This window comes from Haliotis rubra, unplaced genomic scaffold (genome assembly GCF_003918875.1).
Source record: "Haliotis rubra isolate DU_JTF1 unplaced genomic scaffold, ASM391887v1 Scf393, whole genome shotgun sequence".
NCBI lineage: Eukaryota > Metazoa > Mollusca > Gastropoda > Lepetellida > Haliotidae > Haliotis > Haliotis rubra.
The window spans coordinates 129,992-151,123 of NW_025767072.1; the positions used below are offsets into that span (position 1 = coordinate 129,992).

Here is a 21,132-nt window from a genome sequence, read left to right on the forward strand (position 1 = left end):
ATTCAGGAATTTATTTCATAGAATAAACTAAGTATATATAATAATGATTCAACCACCTACCTGATGAGTAAAATTTCAAGGGACTCGCCAAAATTGTTTACTTATCAGGTATTTTACTTATCCAAACTTATAAAAACCTGCAAATGACAACCATATGCATGTATATGTATGCATATGTAACAATGAACAACTTATCAGGGCTGGCCTCCAGTTGTCAGTGTATTGTCAACTGCTTGACGCCAGCGAGTTGTCAGTAGGATGTTTGTTTGACTGGAGACTTACACGACTGCCCCTGATGTCTGATTATGTGGTGATCGCTAATGTAGTTATCCAGTCTCTTTTGTTAAGTAATTTTCTTGACCGTGAGAAGACGTCTAGTTAAGCGGTATTGTTTACTTATCCGAGTTTAGTTAACCGGATTCTAATAGTGATAATTAAAGAAGAAATTTGCCGGGACCAAAGAATAGTGTTTACTTATCAGGTCTGTTTAGTTAAGCAGTCTTTACTTAGGCGGTTTCCACTGTATTTACATTCAGCCACTTGAACATATTCTTCCCTAGATCTGGCACTCCATCTTGTATAATGAATTTGAATAGGTGGTCCATGATGACCTATGTTGAAGTGACCACTTCCCTACCATTCTCAAAATTATCAACCCTGCAGATGATCCACGTTTTTCAAGAAGTGAGTGAGTTAATTTTAACGTCACCTCGGCAATATTCCAGCCATATAGTGACGAGAAAAGTGTTACTTACACAATAAATAGAAGTTATTAAATAATCAGTCATCGAAGGACTGTAAAATATCTAGACTGACTGACTGAGTTTTTACGCCGCTTTTAGCAATATTCCAGCATCATCACGGCGGGGGACACCAGAAATGGGCTTCACACATTGTACCTGGTTTTCAGCGTGACGAGCCAACGCTTTAACCACTAGGCTACCCCACCGCCCGTAAACTATCTAGAATATCACAGATGGTCTAAAACTACTTGTAAATGTAAAGATATTTCATTTACAAAGACAATACAAAATAGATATGGGCTAGAGGTCGCCAACAACTGAAGGTAGGTCACCATACTAGGAACCATGGGGACTTACATTAACTTTGCTACCTGCATGGACCCTAGCTGGATTTACACCATCCCTTCAGCTGCTGGCGATTGTAGGAAACTTAGGCCGGCAGTTTAAACAACAAACATACTACGTTAACAATGTGGTAAATTTACATTTTACTTTGAAAGTTTTAGGACTTACGTACCCTCTCGGGAGGACAATAATTTTACAGTACTTCAACCTTTTTCAAGAAAACACTTTACCAAAGTTGATTAGTAATTAAATGAAACTATATGAAACACTTAAAGCATGACCTTTATAGTCGTTTATGCTTAATGACATTGCCTGAAGCGCATTTAAACAGAATAAGCGTAAATCTGAGAGAAAGTATGCTTCCATAATAAATTCTCATACACCGATGTCAAGGTGTGGAACGTAAAACAGCGAATAAAAGGCAAAGGTTTAAAATATAATGTTCACCATCTCACAGACGGTGATAATGCATTAACTGATAAAGCTGACGTTGCAAATACACATGGCAAACCTCCAGCCAAACTTTCTGTCCATCAGTTTCAAAAACAACAGTAGAGGAAAAGAATATATTTAAATTCAGTCAATGGTGAAGATCATCATGAATATTTTTTCATTACATTAGCTCCATACCACCCTTGAGTAAGCTCATAATACAGCAACAAGGGCTGATAGTATTCACTATCAGCTCATGAAACATTTGCCTGAATCATGTCTTGAAACACTGCTAAATATATTTGATCAAGTTTGAACTTAAATTAATTTTTCACTTTCATGACATAATGCCATTGTAGTCCCAATACCAAAGCCTGGTGGGGATTATACATCTAATTACTGACCAACATCTTTAACATTTGTAAAGCCATGCAACAAACACTAAATAACAGGTACATTTTGTATTTAGAAACCAATAACCTATCACACATACAATGTGGTTTCCGGAAAAAGTCTAAGGACTACTGATCATTTAGTACGAATGGAATCCGTTGTTAAACATGTTATTGTATCCGAACAACACGTTCTTGATCTGGACAAATCATACAATACTAACTGAAAGCACGGTGTTTTAAAGGATTTGCATGATATGGGTTTGAGGGGTCTCAGTTTACGTTTTTCATAAACGGGCAATTTCGAGTCCGAGGGAACACAGGGCAGTATTTTTTCTGTCACATTACTAAGTATAGAGATAATAAATAGTCTTTCGAAGGTATTAACTGATTCAGGAGATGGATCCCTTTTCATGGATGGATTTAATGTTACTTGTCGTGGTAAAAATATGCATAAAATATAAAGTGAGTTACAAATGTGACTCACTAACATTCACTTGAAATAGGCTTTATATTATCTTAATCAAAATCTAATTGAATACATTTCTACACAACTATAAACAACATAAAACCATATGCGGCCAAATGCATCTTATGTTTGGTTCCTATTTAAAACATTTTTCCACATAATATATAACTTAAAACTAAATGCCCATTTATTGAATGTCGTTTCTAACTCAAAGTTGGAAGGGATCAAACTCCCTTCCTGCACTTATGCAGGTTACTGATCCGCTCAAAATTTTTGATGGCTTCATCGTAAATGGTGAAGCCTGCAGAGGCAACCTCAAACTGCTTGATTCTGTCCACCATCAAGGTCTAAGATTTTGTCTTGGCTTTCGAACCTTTCCTGTTGACAGTATTTCCGTCGAAGCTGATGGGCCATCTTAAAACATCAAATCATTTTTGCAGTATATCCCAAAACTATATTCTAATGAGTCCTACAATACATGTGGTATGAATCCTCTATATGAGGATCTGTATAATAGAAGAATCTTAATTTATTCCATCTCTTAGAATACAAATTAAACTTTTGCTTTCTGCTGCTAACACTGAGCTACAAAATACATCTCCTTTCCGCCTACTTTCGTATTCTCTCTTGCAATTGGTGAGGCCACAAGCCGACGTAACACTGACCACATTCAAGAAATCAGAAACAACTGAATTTATAAGTTAGAAGGTCACAAAACACATACAAATCTGTATTTGCAGGATTCAAGAGTGGTGGCAGTAGCTTGACCACTGTTACTTGACCCAGAACAATATCTTCACGATTACCAAATAAGACCTCTGGTTTCACAGCAGAAGCAACCGCCATATAAACATTTCTTAAATATATCAATAAATACTCAAAATATCAACAATATATAATAGTCACTTTCGTCGCTTTAGGCTATCAAAAGTTGTCTTGTAAACATCCACGTTTAAACAAAATAATTGAATTATATAATGATCTTGCTACAGGCCAATACAACATCGTCTTCTGTTGGTTACCCAGCCATGTTGGAATTTCTGGTAACTCAATGTCCGATTCTGCTGCTGAGGCAGCACTCTGGTGCTGTGACCAGGGGCGTAGCTACCATTAGACGAAGAGCCTGGTTGGGCAAAAAAAGATTTGGCAAGCCCTTAATACTATCTAAATATAAAGCTTTCGAACCTATCGCGCTTACACGAAACAATTTGCTTGCATCGCGCCTGGTGACACCACCGTTATAAAACAGGGATTAGATTGTACATTCGTCATCTTATGCAAAGATAAACCAACTATTGGTTTCAAAGACGATGTTAAGAATATTTATTAAAAGGTGAGGATCTTTCATTCTCAATCCCTTGAGACGCAAAAATCACGATCAAGCATGCACTGCTTCAGTGTGTGAACTTTTCCATCACAAAGGGTAAACATTCAAGTGAAAACAGTGCAGGTTCTTCTCATTTAATTATTGCATTTCTAAAAGGAATAGAATTGTTTGACAATGTTTTTTTATAAATGCTGTATAAATATTATTCCTTTCATAAGTTTAGACTCACGATTGTAAATATAGCCACTTACTTCAGGCGACTTTTCTAAACTAAATTTTGCAAACTATTCCATACTGTTTAAAGGTACTGTTTACACATGAACTGATGTATCGTAAAAAAAATTCGTAACGTTAAAAAGATTATTGTCATGACTTCAATAAATGATAAAAATCAGTGAAAATTGGCGTATTCTTAACAAAACTTTACCCAAAACGCAGCTGTTCACATGCACAATATTTGCAAATGATTTGCATCAATTTGATGCAGGATCCTCGTGCAATTCATCTGCATAAGGTTTGCAGTTGGTTCCCCCAGGTTTGTGGAGAAATCAATATTTTTATGTTACCATGTATATATACATAACATATAGAGAGTGTTTTAAGTGAGTCTGGACTTTTCAAAGGAAGTATAGATAAATGTTGTATGATTGGTAGTTTAAATCAACAGATGGTTGAATTATTGTCCTGAGACATTGAAAGTGAATTTGATATTATATGATGGCAAAATTTGTTTACAATCGCCAACACGAATGGGAGATGTAAATCCAGCTAGGCTAAATCAAGGCAGCTTATGTACTGTAAGTCCTCATGGTCCCTAGTATGGTTCCTCCTGAGAGGGTACGTAAGTCCCGAAACATTTAAAGTAAATTTCAACTTACCAGATTCTTGAAACGTAGTATTTTTGTAATTTCAATGTATGGCTAAATTCGACTACATTAGTCAGCAGCTGAAGGGATGATATAAATCCAGCTATAGTTTGGCATGAAATGCATGTGGACCCGGTTTCTTGTAAATATATCTTCATCCAATGATCCAATCGATCTCAAACTGTGCAAGTGGATGTTTTGTCAGACAACCTCATCACATTGTAAATCATCGATTTTATGCATTTGTATTAAAGAATCTGTTTATGTAACTGTCAACAAAATAAACAGCTGAACGCAGACTGCTTGCAGTGGGAGGGAGCCAATGACCTGTAACAGCGGCAGTGTTGGGTCATAAAGGTAAATGCACGTGCAGTTCATGATAGTTACCTGTGCACTGCACAGTGATAGACCGTTTGGATCATTCACATTGACTACTTCTAGCTGTCATCATGAAAGCTTATTCAGATGATGCTAAACGTTTAATTAGAAATGTGTTGAATTTTTTTTAAAAAGAGAGCAAACGGATTTATAAGGTGTCGGATTACATGAAACGTACAACTTTTGCTCTTGGCATGAAAATTGTCATCAGAGATGTCATTCGCCGGCTATTTCTTAGAAATGAACACCTGTCCACAAGAAAGTTAAAACACATCCTTGCAGAGGATCACGACATTAATGTTTCTAGGCTTATGCTTAGCAAACTACTGCTCAAATTTGGATACAAGTACAAGAAAGTAGCAAACCAGAAACTTGTAATGTGTGAGAGATCTGATATTGTGAAAATAAGGTGTAACTATCTGAGAGAAATTAAGCAGGCAAGATAGGTTGGGTTCGAACCTATATATCTGGATGAGACCTGGGTCAAAGCAAACCATACTGCTGCCAGACAGTGGCTACCCACTGATCCCAGTGATGGTAGGAAAATACCAACAGGCAAAGGTGAACGTTTAATCGTTCTTCATGCTGGTTCCCACCGTGGATTGCTACCTGGATTTGATCTGGTATTTCGGTCAAAGAAATAGGGACTATCATACAGACATGAACTCAACGGTTTTCACACAGTATGTTGAGGAACAATTGTTGCCAGCTCTGCCTTACAAAAGCCTTGTTGTCATGGACAATGCTCCCTATCACAGTGTTCGAGATCCAAACAATAGGTGCCCAACTTCCAATACAAAGAAGTCAGATATGCAGCAATGGCTAACAAATAACAATATACAATTTTCAATTAAGGCCACTAAACCACAGTTGTACTCTTTGATTAAACCTAACAAACCTCCACCCACATATAACATTGACAACATGCTACGCCAACAAGGCCATAAGGTCTTGAGATTACCACCTTACCACTGTGATCTCAACCCAATCGAACTTATCTGGGGCGACCTTAAAAGTACAGTGGCCCGGAAAATCAATCATTCAAGTTGAATGATGTCAAGCACATTAATCCAACACTGCTATATGTGACATTGACTTGCACGCTGGCATGCATGTGTTGAACATGTCAAGAAGCTGGAGAAGAGTACTGGCTCAGAGATGGCTTGAAGGAGCAAACAGTTAATCCAGTTGTCATTCGTCAGGACACTGTTGACTCCTCTGTGGAAGAATGGAGTGAACTTGATGAAGTTTAATTCAGTTATTATATTTACAGATAATAATGGTATCCAGCCAGATATGCTCAAGAAATACAACTTCTTTTAACAATGACAGCACTGACTAATTCCAACGAATTATGAGTGTAACATGAAGACTCATTTCGCATAAAATTATTCTTTCTATATGCTTAAAGCTATTAGAAATGCATTGCTTAATTTGGAATGTGAACGACATCAAAACATAACACTTTTGTCTTCATTCTATCTTTCTTCTTCAATGAGTGTGCATGATTATAGAGGCCATTAGCACATTATTTTGAGGAACGGGGCTTTAACAGTTGTTGGGTTCTAACAATAGGTGGTCCGATTAATGATTTAGTGTAAAATATACTTTCTGTGTTCTTTAAATGCATTTCACTTAGGTACTGCATAAACAAAATATGACATTAACATTACAAATTTAAAGATTTTAACCCACAGAAAAATTCTCACTAATGGGTTTTGTGGTTCATGTTGAACAACTCAGAGAAACAAACTCCGTATGATGGTTAACGGTTGGCACCCACCTAGTTGGCACTCACGACCTGTGACACGTCTTCATACCTGTCACGTGCATAGCTGACCTACATTGACGAACGTTGACCTTTATGACCCCAACACTGCTGCTGTTACAGGTCATCGGCTCCCTCCCTCTGCAAGCAGTCTGCGTTCTGCTGTTTATTTTGTTGACAGTTACATAGACAGATTCTTTAATGCATAAAATCGGTGATTTACAATGTGATTAGGTTGTCTGACAATACATCCACTTGCACAGTTTGAGATCGATTGGATCATTGGATGAAGATATATTTACAAGAAACCGGGTCCACATGCATTTCATGCCAAACTATAGGGTCCATGCAGGTAGCAAAAGTGCTGTAAGTCCCTATGGTCCCTCGAATGGTGATCTACCTTCAATTGTTGGTGATCAATAGCCCAATTTTACTTTGTAATGTCCAAAAGCAGTTTTCTACTTTTAAAGATATTTGCTAGCTAGTTTTAACTCATTTTGTGATAGTCTAGTTATTTTACTGTCCTTCGTTGACAAGATTTTATATATCATATGTATGTATTGTGAATTTAGAACTAGTTTCAGTCACGATATGGCTGAAATATTGCCGATGTGACTTTAAATCTTAACTACTCACTCACCCTAGTATGGTGATCTGTACCCCGTGCATATTGCATTGACCTAAACAGTGATATAAATTTTAACTTGCATGCTATATTTAAATCTCTAACTGTGATATTCGTGGTTTTTTACTGTCCTTTGTCAACAGATGTTATACAATAACAGTATCTTTTATTAACGTATGACCTGTTTTAGTCACGTTATGGCTGAAATATTGCCGATTTGACTATAGAACTCACTCACTAACACAAATGCCTTGAAGATGTAGGCATCATGTCGAATAACCCAAACCATCATTGCTGGTGGTTCGCTGATGTTGGAAGGTATTGCAGGCACCATGTGTCGTTCCTCAGATGTTAATTCAGTATGTCTGATTTGTCCAGAACATTCTACCAAAAACCATAATCTAGAGATTCTGGGCAGTATAATGGCAACGGCCTTTCGTGGAATAGGGGTCTTTGCACAATCAACAATAATAGGCACGCCATGATCGGAAAATGTGTCCAGTGTGTTAATGTGTCCAGTGTGTTAATAGTGTCCAGTTCTTGGGCTCACTTCATGAAGGCGTTGTTTCTAAACTAGAAGATGACTTTACGCGGTGGTATACCGCGGTAGCAGCAGTGCAGACTGTCACCTCACAAAGACAACAAGAACCAGCAAGTGGTTTCAGAGTTTCTTCCTTTCATGAATTTAATTATTGGAATTAAATTTGAATCACCTAAATCTTAGACTAGGTGATTGGTTTTATGTATGCTGAAATCTTAGGTCATTGGATCATTCGTTTCAAAGAAACGTACCAGGAAAATACTGAAGTGTTTTCTCTTAAAAGCTGTGTGGCGAGTGGAGAACACTAATTGTCTGCAGACCAAAGGACAACAGAGGTCCAGCCTGTAAACGATAGAACTATTTCTTCTCCCGTACTATGTCGGAGGTATATACGACCCTGCGACATTGGCTGTCTTCCAGATATCCTCTCACTGTCGACATGTATGTACGTCGTATTCTGAACAACGTTTGTTTTGTGGTGCACGTTAAAAATATCACTGCTCGGTTCAGCTGAGGCCACAAACGTGTATGGTGTTCCTGACAGTTTTAATAACATGTTCTTGTCCTTCAAATATATTTTTATCTTGGCACCAAATGATATTCTCAGATCCATGAATATGAGCTTGAAATAAATGGAATCCACAACTCCTTAGTCAGACTCCTATTTATAAATCCCTAGACGGGCTTCCTATTGCATTCCGTATTGACTTTAAGCTCCTCTTTGGAAGTCATCGAAATCTAACCTTGTACTAAAGAACTAGGTTGGATTAAAGCTAAAAGTGGATTTTATCAGGTTTATGCAGATTATAATGGACTGGAAGTATGAAAGAGAATGTGAAAAAATAGGAACTGTTTGTATTTACACTTATTCTTGATACATTTTAACGCTGTTAATATGGCATTTGCTTCTGTTGTGAAAATGCAGCTGTCATCTCGTAATCTTTTAGATATTGTTCTGGATCCCTGGATCCATTCTGTGAAGATAGATTTGAAAGCATTGTTGTTGGTTGGTTGGCGTTTTACGCCGCAGTCAGCAATATTCCAGCTACAAATGATTTAGTCGTCTCTTACGACAAGCATGGGTTGCTGAAGACTAATTCTAACCCGAATCACCTTACAGCAATCGATACCATAGTTGAAATGTTTTGGTTACATATTGCTCTTCTGAACATTTGAAACACGAAATCGCTATTTATGCTTAAAATATAGAATATCATTGACATAATATATAAGCTTGCCACCTGTGACAAAAGTTCTGAAACATCGTGTCAGGGCAAAAAGATCTATGCGACCATAGCTCAGATGTCTTGGCCGGTTTTCGGGCCTGCGGTGTTGACTGTGTTCATACTAAACAATATAACAGACAACATAGTATCTTGCGGGACACCCTGATTATGATTTTGATGGTCACACAGGGTAGAACTAAGTAGATATGGAGGCAAATGGGCTCGCAATCCAAATCATCAGTCTTTTAAAATACCATATTTCTATGTAGTAAGTGTGCCTTTCGATAAAAAAGAAACTGTATGTTGTTTATGGATTATGGTATTTAAAAAAAAATGATTCTAAACGTACGCTTCTGCTTTTGCATGTCTATTATTAGGTTATTGGTTTCTAAGTACCAAACTAATAAGCATTTATTGTACGTTCCAACGCAGCTTGTCAGGTACGTTGGTCGACCGGTATCATGACGTTTAGCTATTGGGACAATCATAATATCATATAAAGAAACTCTTATGCTATCAACTCCTGAAGCGGTGACGTGCGCCTGCTCAAGAGCAGCATTGAGCTCATGGAAAAATATTTTATTGTAATCTTCCATGTTATCTGAATTGAAATTAAGTCTTCTTTTCTTGACATTTCTGGAATCGGGGCACATAATTAGATGAGAAGTATGTTTTGCCAAAGTTTCACTAATGTATTAGTTAATAATTGGTCACAGTTGTAAAATGGTGAATGTATGGGAAAATATTGTCAACATCATGTTGTCAAAACAAGAAGAAACATATGGCATTAAATCTCAGTACACATTGAGACGGGCACCAAACAGGAAGCAAGAGGCATACATAGTTTCAAAAGGAGAGTTCTCGCCCTTCCCAACATAGAGATCACCAGTTTGGCATTCTGTGTTTGTCTTTTGCTTTGCCTTTGCATGTGTTTGCAATTTCTGCCACGGGGGTACCTGGTATCATCAGTTTTCGATGGGAATTGATAAACTCATGCTTAAGATGAAGTCGGACGCAACGTTGAATTTTGTTTTAGGTTGAGGAAATATTTGTAAATGAGGACGGACCTCTGTATCACTTCTGACACAAGTGTTGTGGAATGGGGTTGTGCATTTGGCTCCTGGTAAGGTGTCCTCTCACTTAGCCAGATTCTGTCAAAGCAGGTCTCTCACATAGCCAGAGTGGGATTTGGCTGACCAGGGTTAGTGTATTGATAACGCATGTCCAGAAGAGCCATATAGTCTGTATCAACAAAATGCTCAGTTAGTGAGATTCGTGAATTTTGTATTAAAGTGAGACACATTGGTATAGTATTATTTGAATTTCTTCACATTTTTCATTTACATGCAGCAACTTGGACACTGCATTATCTTTCAAGGACTGTTGTAATATCTATTAGTTTTGAGAGAGACAAGTGTAGGGGAAACACTGTTTGTCAATGCCACTGTACACTAATAGTGGTACAAGAATACATCTTGTTTCAACGATACACACACTTGCATACATCTTCAATCGTGTCGCATTGTAGATATGGATTATAGCCCTAGAACTAAGGCTCCCGCGTCAGTGGCTAATGCTAATTACCTGGCTCGCATCTCTCACCTAGCCATAGTGTAATGTTGTCTTAACAAGACCTGTTTAGGAAGACTAAGTGAGAGGGAACCCCTGGTGAGTGTAACGGTTTTCTTTTGAAAGTGTCAGTTGCTTGCAATCTATAACCCAATTTTATGTTGTACTGTCCTAAATAGTATATAACTGTGATATTGTAGTTCTTTTACTGTCCTTCGCAGACAGATTTTACGATGTAACATTGTAAATTATCTAAATATGACCCTTTTTAGTCACGATATGGCTGCACTATTACCAAAGTGACTATACATTTTAACTCTCTCACACACTCATTTTGGAAGGGTCCAATAGGCAATGACATATCTACGCTTCTTCCTTAACTCATCTTAGTATAATAGTGTATCTTTTATTATCCATTATATGCATATCGAATATATTTGACCAAGTGACAGTTTTCCTATGTTAATAAAATATAGGAAAGGAAATATAGTTTTATTATTATGGAACAGGTTCAGTTCACACTTCCCTATTTTTGTTATATTTTTTATCTCTCAGATACAGGAGACTGACATATTCAGATACCTGATGACGAACACATGTTAAACTCCTTCAGTCCAAATGAGGTCACATACAAGTGGAACTGAATAGAAAGCCTACACAGAAGTGAGACACGACAGACACACTATACTCACGTGATACACTCCACATGATACGCCTCTTCTCCCTCACCACATTGAGTCCCTGGTGGGAGATCTTCGCCACAGTAACTACATAGTAACATCTCATCGGGAATCCATGGGTTGTTTTACATTACAGTGACTGAGAAATCTGAAAAATGAAACAAAATGATGCTCACATAATGGTTCCTGCAATCGACACAGAGTGCCGCTGATGATTACTATAACCTTCTCAACGCAGAGCGTGTACATTATGAAACTCTTTCTGATTGTCTCAGATAACCACATGTGATACGACACACACAATAAATAGTATTAAATTAGTAAATGATCGAAGTTCTCTGACCAGTTATCTTTGTAGTCGAATTACTAGTTGTATTAGTTAATTAGTAAGCACTGTAAGCACAATAGACGCTTCAGCCTACAGCTACTTCCGTGCAAGTATATTTGGGTGAAAGTGTTTAGACTGGAAGATGAAGAACGAAACGTGTGTGCGGAATCCTGGAGGAAAGTTCCAGTTGTTATGTTTAGGAACCCATTGAAGGGGGTCCTCTCCATTCAGGTTAAAAGAAAGTTAAACTTGATCCTGATGACTAAAGCCACGAAACTTGGTAGATACATATTTTATTATCTCTTTCCCGCCAAATAGCAGATTTAAGATCAGTGAATAGAAAAGTACTGCTGGATAGTAAGTTCTCAACTTTAAAGTAGCTGCAGAAAATGCCTTAGACGTTTCCCTAATGACAACGTGACTGGGTAGCCAATAAATCAGATAATGTCAGTGTCGGTCACAGACAGATTCAAATAGCATTTCAAAGTGAAAAGGAATGGTACGTTTCACGTTTGCTGATCGCCTGTTGGCAAAGAAAACTATCTGAAAACTCTCATTGACTCTGCTCTCCTTAGAACGACTGATTAGTTGCATGCCTAACGTTAACCGTAATGTGTAAGTATTATCTGGTGATAAAATGCCTTCTGACATTGATGTCAAAGACCAATCAGTGTGATCACCCAGTGTGCTAACCAACCAACTCCAAACAAATCCAAACAATTAAACATGTGTTCATTAAATGTTCAATCTGCTGGAAATAAGTGTGAAGCTGAGCTGATTGTTGATTCCAAGGTGGATGTACTTGTGTCAACTGAAACACTCCTGGTGATGAATCGAAAGTAGCATCAATGACGCCCCATAGATACAAATGTTCACATTTGCCACGTGAGACAAGGGGTGGGGTAACTTGCTGTTATATTTAGATCAACACTGAACATAAACAAAAACCTGCTAATTTTAACAGACAATACATGTCGTTTGAATCTTTAAACTTTTTATTGACTGTCGGAAGCATGACAACAAAGATAATTGCAATATACAGGCCTCCACCATCGAGAAGAAACAACTCGATGAATTTTCTACACTGCTGGAAGACGTGTGTGTGGAACGCTCACGAATGATTGTACTTGGTGATTTCAACATCCACTATGACAATCCGTCTGACCAAGAGATGATCAAAATGTCAAAACTCCTTAATTCTCAGAATTGTGTTTAACTTATAAATGAGAGAGTGAGCTGAGTTTTACGCCGCACTCAACAATATCCCAGCTATATGGCGGTGGTATGTAAATAATCGAGTCTGCACCGGAGATCCAGTGATCAACAGCATGAGCATCGATCTGCACAACTGGGAACCGATGACATGTGTCAACCAAGTCAGCGTGCCTGACCACCCGATCTCATTAGTCGCCTCTTACGACAAGCCTAATCGCCTTTTGTGGCAAGCATGGGTTGTTGAAGACCTATTCTACCCCGGATCTTCACGGGTATGTAAATGAGACCACACTCAAGCGAGGTCACATCCTTGACTGGGTCATCAAAAAGGATGATGTTAACTGTGTGAAGTGCGTCTGGGTCACGGATCTGCAGATATGAGATCATTCTACCGTCAGTGTGGTTAAATGTTGATCGTCTACCAGTACCCCAGATGACTGTTAGATGTAGGGACATTAAGAAAATGGACAGGGAAGCATTTCGTTCAGATCTTTTGACATCCCCACTTTTTCTCGATCCGGCCACAGATCCGAGTGAACTTGTTGATCTGTTCAACAGTACTCAGCTGCAACTCCTGTACAAACAGGCACCAGAGAAGAGAAAGTTTGTGATTCAAAAATCAGCGGCTTGGACCATGACTCCCGAAAATAGCAAGGCAAAAGTTGACAGGAGAATTACAGAGAGAGCCTGGTGCAAATCAAACTTGGAGGTTCATCACTCGATCACCATGTCACCCATCTGATCAAAAGCTGCTTCTTTCAGCTGAGAAATATTGGGAATATACGCAAATACTTAACTAAGGACTCTGCTGCCATCCTTGTCTTGTCTCTGGTGATGAGTAGACTGGACTATTGTAATAGTCTCCTGGCCGGTGTTACAAAATCTGAGATCTCAAGACTACAACGTGTTCAAAACATTGCAGCTAGAATTGTGTCACTGACTCCAAAATCTGATCACACATCTCCAGTTTTGCGATCACTGCACTGGCACCCAGTTGAGCACAGAATAACCTATAAACTATGTTGTCTTGCTTTTAAGTGTCTCTCTTGAAGGGGCGGTGGGGTAGCCTAGTGGTTAAAGCGTCCGCTCGTCACGCTGAAGACTCGGGTTCGAATCCCCACATGGGTACAATGTGTGAAGCCCATTTCAGGTGTCCCTCGCCGTGATGTTGCTGGAATATTGCTAAAAGCGGCGTAAAACTAAACTCTGTCAGTCTCTCTGGAATGGCATCAGACTATCTGCCCAGCCTCCTCGATATCTACCAGCCCACTAAATCTCTCAGATCAGAGAACAAACGACTCCTATTTGTCCCTCGTGTCTGGATTAAACGCTGTGGTCATAGAACATTTTCTTATTCTGCTGCTACTATTCTTCCTTTCACTCATATCTCAAGATATCTACAGTCTCGCCTATTCCAAATGATTCCCATCGCTATTCTGTGTTCCTTCTTGTGTGCACCTTGAGCATGCATTGTGCATGGAAAGCCGCCTTATAAATGGATTATTATTATTATTATTATTATTATTATGTCAACAGATAAAGAGAAATATACAGCAGAGAGGGTTCGGGTGATCCTGGCAGTCATGCTGGGTAAGGCTCATCATGAGCTCATGAGCCCTTGTCCCCTCTACACGCAGCCCAGGCAGCGAATGGGACTTCTCCCAGGAACGCGCTGCCTAGTTGAACCCAACAAGAACTTTCCGGAGAGTATGTAGACTCCCCAACACTGAAGCCTTCTGCATTACTCAGAGTTTCAGAAGTTCCGTGCCCCCAGTGGAGAACCCGGGGAATCTCCTGGTCTGCACCAGGAGATCAGGAGGTACCAAACCAAGGGAACTGAGAACAATAGGGAGTCAGACGACAATGAACATGGGATGCAAGCGAGACATTTCAAAGGCGAGGTCCGCATACTTAGCATGGTTTTCCTGAATCTTGGCAATCACGTTACTGTCAAAAGGGACAGAAATTTCAATGATGTACATAAAGTCATTGGCTTTATCAAAAAGGACAAGATCAGGTTTATTGGCAGGAATTCATCTGAGGCTGTAGCATCATTTTCTATGACGCCCTGGACAGGTTTAGGGTGGTACCATGGATGAACCTCAGGGTCAAAGCCACAGGCATGGCGGAGACGATAGTAAAAGCAACCAGCCATCGTGTTGTTTAAGATATGCTGTTTGTGCCAATGAAGGGCATCCACTGACATGGTGTTGGACAATCGACATTTCATGCAAATATTTTCTTTAAGAATCACATTCAGGCGATTGCGAGTGGGAAGTGACTGGTCTTGAGCAGCAAAAAGGAAGCTCTCAGTTTCACATTTAGGACCAGCCGACTTCATCCAGGCGCAGGAGTCGGTTGGATTGCTATTCTGTTACACACACTGCATGTACACACGATGCAATGGTTTCTCAGAAAGCTTCTCCGCAAATGACCGACTCTGAGCAGACTTGGTGAATAACTTCACCTGGTTTACTCCCATCGCTGTACCGTGGCAAAAGTTGACAGGAGAATTACAGAGAGAGCCTGGTGCAAATCAAACTTGGAGGTTCATCACTCGATCACCATGTCACCCATCTGATCAAAAGCTGCTTCTTTCAGCTGAGAAATATTGGGAATATACGCAAATACTTAACTAAGGACTCTGCTGCCATCCTTGTCTTGTCTCTGGTGATGAGTAGACTGGACTATTGTAATAGTCTCCTGGCCGGTGCTACAAAATCTGAGATCTCAAGACTACAACGTGTTCAAAACATTGCAGCTAGAATTGTGTCACTGACTCCAAAATCTGATCACACATCTCCAGTTTTGCGATCACTGCACTGGCACCCAGTTGAGCACAGAATAACCTATAAACTATGTTGTCTTGCTTTTAAGTGTCTCTCTTGAAGGGGCGGTGGGGTAGCCTAGTGGTTAAAGCGTCCGTTCGTCACGCTGAAGACTCGGGTTCGAATCCCCACATGGGTACAATGTGTGAAGCCCATTTCAGGTGTCCCTCGCCGTGATGTTGCTGGAATATTGCTAAAAGCAGCGTAAAACTAAACTCTGTCAGTCTCTCTGGAATGGCATCAGACTATCTGCCCAGCCTCCTCGATATCTACCAGCCCACTAAATCTCTCAGATCAGAGAACAAACGACTCCTATTTGTCCCTCGTGTCTGGATTAAACGCTGTTGTCATAGAACATTTTCTTATTCTGCTGCTACTATTCTTCCTTTCGCTCATATCTCAAGATATCTACAGTCTCGCCTATTCCAAATGATTCCCATCGCTATTCTGTGTTCCTTCTTGTGTGCATCTTGAGCATGCATTGTGCATGGAAAGCCGCCTTATAAATGGATTATTATTATTATTATTATTATTATTATTATTATTATGTCAACAGATAAAGAGAAATATACAGCAGAGAGGGTTCGGGTGATCCTGGCAGTCATGCTGGGTAAGGCTCATCATGAGCTCATGAGCCCTTGTCCCCTCTACACGCAGCCCAGGCAGCGAATGGGACTTCTCCCAGGAACGCGCTGCCTAGTTGAACCCAACAAGAACTTTCCGGAGAGTATGTAAACTCCCCAACACTGAAGCCTTCTGCATTACTCAGAGTTTCAGAAGTTCCGTGCCCCCAGTGGAGAACCCGGGGAATCTCCTGGTCTGCACCAGGAGATCAGGAGGTACCAAACCAAGGGAACTGAGAACAATAGGGAGTCAGACGACAATGAACATGGGATGCAACGGGACATTTCAAAGGCGAGGTCCGCAAACTTAGCATGGTTTTCCTGAATCTTGGCAATCACGTTACTGTCAAAAGGGACAGAAATTTCAATGATGTACATAAAGTCATTGGCTTTATCAAAAAGGACAAGATCAGGTTTATTGGCAGGAATTCATCTGAGGCTGTAGCATCATTTTCTATGACGCCCTGGACAGGTTTAGGGTGGTACCATGGATGAACCTCAGGGTCAAAGCCACAGGCATGGCGGAGACGATAGTAAAAGCAACCAGCCATCATGTTGTTTAAGATTGCTGTTTGTGCCAATGAAGGGCATCCACTGACATGGTGTTGGACAATCGACATTTCATGCAAATATTTTCTTTAAGAATCACATTCAGGCGATTGCGAGTGGGAAGTGACTGGTCCTGAGCAGCAAAAAGGAAGCTCTCAGTTTCACATTTAGGACCAGCCGACTTCATCCAGGCGCAGGAGTCGGTTGGATGCTATTTTGTTACACACACTGCATGTACACACGATGCAATGGTTTCTCAGAAAGCTTCTCCACAAATGACCGACTCTGAGCAGACTTGGTGAATTTCTTCACCTGGTCTACTGCCATCGCTGTACCGCCCAGCAGTACATCGCCATCAACAAAATCTACCTCAAATTTTAGATTCTGTCAAACAACTTGGCTCGCTTAAAATAGCTGTGGAATTCCTTGCTTTCATCATGAGTCTTGACATGCATCGTCAGAGGATCATCCGATAAATAAATATGTGCAAAAGTACGCAATAAAATTCTGTCAGAAGAGCCTCCACTTTAATCATACCCCGACCTCGCTAATTGATTGTCATATATAAACGATTGAGAGAGGAATGAGGGTGGTGGGCCTTCTGGTCAGGTGGTCAAGACTCTGGATGTCTTGTTTTGTCCAATCCACTGCTCCAAAGGAGTAGTATACACATTGGCATACGATTACAGGTCCTCCTCAAAGGCTCAATTTAAAAAATTGAGCCTTTGTGAAGTCCCTATAATCGTCCCCCCATTGTGTATACTACTACTGAGGTGCATGCAAAAATGTGATGAAAATCGGTGGAATAGTTTATGAAATATTGACTTTTGAGTGAGCATTGGGTCGGTTGGGAAAAAGGCTCGGGATAAATTGAAATTGATGGTTGATATATTGTTGTCTTCACAATCTTAATAGCACACATAAATAATCATGAATTATCATACAGTGGGCGATCAAAACCGGAATGTGTCGCGAGGTACGATCATCAACTCCTCTCTGATGAATGCTCTCGGCGGCCCGTCTGTCAAGTAGTACAAGTTCGGTTCTCCATCTTTGATGTCGACAAGGTCGATGTTGTACATTTTCATGGACCATATCGGATCGGTGGCCCGTTTTCTGCTGTCTCCCTCGTATTCTCCCAGCTAGTATAAGTACCTAACGCTGATACGGTCTGGTAATGATTTTTCTGTTTTATCGTGACGACATGCCGCTGCTGGTGGCGATGATTTGACAGATTTCATTTTGATGGCTTTGACGGGTCTCTTGCCCACGAGTCAGGTGACTTCGTTGTTGATGGCAGCCACCACTCGCAGCAAGCGTACGACCCATTCCGTGTTTCTGTTTCCAGGATCCAGCAAATCCTGTGAGTATTGGTGTGAGAACAGGCGTTCGGCTGAGGTGCGATTAAATCTCTCCACGATGGCTTGGCTGTGGTGAGCTCCCGCTATACCTCGTCTCATTTGGAGTTTGTGTTTGGCCAGCAGCTGCGACACGGATCCCATGAACTCGCATCCGGGATCGACTTGCAATACAGCAGGCCATGTCAAGCGACTGCGTTTGTATGTGCGTTCTAAGGCTTTGGCGACTTCGTTTTAATCTTTCGTTGTCAACAGTTCGGCTTCCTTTTAGTGACTGGCGACGTCGACGACTTTCAGGGCGTACTTGTAGGTTTTACGCATCATCCTGTCATGAGGGAGAAACAGGAGGTCTATTCGGCATCGAAATGTCGAACTTTCTTCTTGGCATGTACCGAGGTGCCGGCAGGTAGACTTGCCAGATGGCTTGTTTTTCAAGCCAGGCTTTGGCTTTCTCTTCAGAGACTCGAGCTGCTTTGGCGAGGTTCAGGATGGCGTCCTCGCCTTTCCAGTACCCGCGTGGGCTGTAATAAATTTTCTCCATCATGTATGTATTGCCTGTGTGTTACTCATTTAATATGTGCGTGTGTCCGTATGTGTAAGTGGTGACTCCGTCGATGGCAATCTATTGTTTTGTGTCCTTGAGAAACAGCGAGGTCTTGCTGATTCTCAGTGTGTATATCCTGTGTCCGTCACTTCTCAGCATGTTCATCTGGTGTTTGAACGTTTTATTCTTGAACAAGGCTTCCTTGAATCTGGCGTGCTTGATGTGTTTTTTCACGCCTTTCGACTTTCGGATTTCCTCGTCGGCACCCATGAAGGGCCACCTCCTCGTGGTGGGTGCTGGGTAACGCTCAGCGCCCTTCAACCCCCCGTAGTGGACCCGGGGGAATATTTGGTCCACCAACCCGTTTGCCGTGGGTTGCGCCCCTGTGTCGGTGGAGGACGGGAGGCTGGTGGTTGAGGGCACTGGTTCCAGGAACAGTGTTCCTTTGCCCAACACACCACTTCGCCCCTTACTTCACCTAGATGGGTGGTTGAATGGGCCCGGTTCAACCAATCGGCTGGTCATGCCGAGCCCTGAGCACTCTATTTTCATTGCTCACTCACTTTTTGGCTTGGTATTTTTATACATATTGTTAAACTTATTGTGCTTGTTTATTATTCTACACTGCTTTTTGAAAATCTGAAAAGTAGAAATTTGCCTAGATGCTGGTGCCAGAAGGCGATAGCTCATGGGCCAATCTGGTGGAAAAATTAATCTTTTAGTTTTTCTGCTTGAGTATATCATCCGAGTATCCTTGGTGCTGCAAGCTGGAGATCCACTTGTTTTTAGCATTGTCCTTGTGATACTCCCTGGTGGGTGGGGAGCTCGGATGATGAACCATTAAAAACTAACCATGGCTTACGAAACCCCGATTACAAAAAAAAAGCGTCCACTTGACACTGATCCAGATGATAGCGACCAACGACTGTCCACGTCCATTGATTACTGGCCACGCTTCTTAGTGATGGAGACACAAGATAACACCAGATTGAAGTTAAATCCTTTTGCTATACAAAAAGGCATACAAGGCATAGCTGGTGATGTTAAAAACATCAAACGTTTACGTTCAGGGGCACTGCTTATTGAATGCAGCAAAAAGGGGACAGGCTAATAATCTGATGAGTACTGCAACGTTCGTCGGCATTCCGGTTTCGATATCTCCTCACAGAACACTTAATACCAGCAAAGGAATCGTAAGAGAAACCGAGATCGATTGTTCACCGACATGTCTGAACTTGATGTTGTTTCAGAAATGAAAGATCAAGGGGTCTTATATGTAAAGTGTTTTACAACACGTAAAAACCAGGAAACCATTTCAACAAACACTTATCTGTTTTCATTTTCTTCTCCAACTCCTCCAAGATCACTAAAGGCAGGGTACTGTAACATTACTGTCGACACGTACATACCAAACCCACTGAGATGTTTAAAATGCCAAAAGTTTGGTCATGGTGTTATGACTTGCACATTGTCTGTTGTGTGTGCTCACTGTAGTGAGAAGACACATACAACAGAAGATTGTGTCAGTAACTTTAAGAAGTGTACCAATTGTGCAGGTGATCACTCAGCATTCTCAAAAGACTGTCCCATTTGGAAACAGCAGATGGAGATAAATAAGATCAAGTTTACTCAAAATATCAGTTTTTCCGATGCCAAAAAGCTTGTCTTGAGACCGGAAATTAAGGAAACTTATGCTTCCAAAGCCAGAACATCTTCAGAAACAATAACTTAATCCTCTGTAAGCTGTCAGACGAACTTGACTTGGATCAAAACGGATTCTCCTCAGATTTTGTCACCTGCAATATCTACACAAACTGCAGACCCACTTCCTGGTACGCCCCAAGTCCAATCAGAACCATCTCGTGACCATGGCACATCTTCTCAGTCAACTCAAAGGTCTAAATCAACGTCAAACGTTCAACCAATCGTTAAGAACAAAGGCAAACCGAAGCCAGATTCACAGAAACAAAGTGGTAGAACCCCCAAGGGGTCAGATGATAAAATCAAGTTATTTAACAAATACGGATCACTTGAGGACATGGACGTGTCCGAAAACGTCCATTCTAGGGCATATAGCTTGTCGCCCTCGAAAACAGTGCGGGGTAGATCCCCAATTAATCCGCCTAAAAGATAGGTCTATCTACCAATATCGTGCAGTGGAACTGTAGAGGACTCCGGACAAATTTTAATGAATTACAGCTATTAATCCAGGATTTAACACCATCAGCGTTCTGTCTGCAAGAGACGTATCTGAAACAGACAGAAAATTTTAACTTACGTCAGTTTGAAGCCTATAATTATTTTTCCCCTCCAGGTGATAGAGCCA

The 21,132-nt window shown here is 40.6% G+C and overlaps 1 protein-coding gene across 2 annotated transcripts in view; it reads right to left on the minus strand.

Annotated features, from left to right (window-relative positions):
• The window catches only part of LOC124286844, a 71,883-nt gene that overhangs the window by 10,466 nt on the left and 40,285 nt on the right, over positions 1 to 21,132 (minus strand). For both annotated transcript variants that reach the window (XM_046723286.1, XM_046723287.1), the window contains exon 2: positions 11,374 to 11,509. In XM_046723286.1, coding sequence (XP_046579242.1) covers positions 11,374 to 11,462 — 89 coding nt within the window. In that variant the 5' untranslated portion in view covers positions 11,463 to 11,509. The remainder of the gene's footprint in view (positions 1 to 11,373; positions 11,510 to 21,132) is intronic.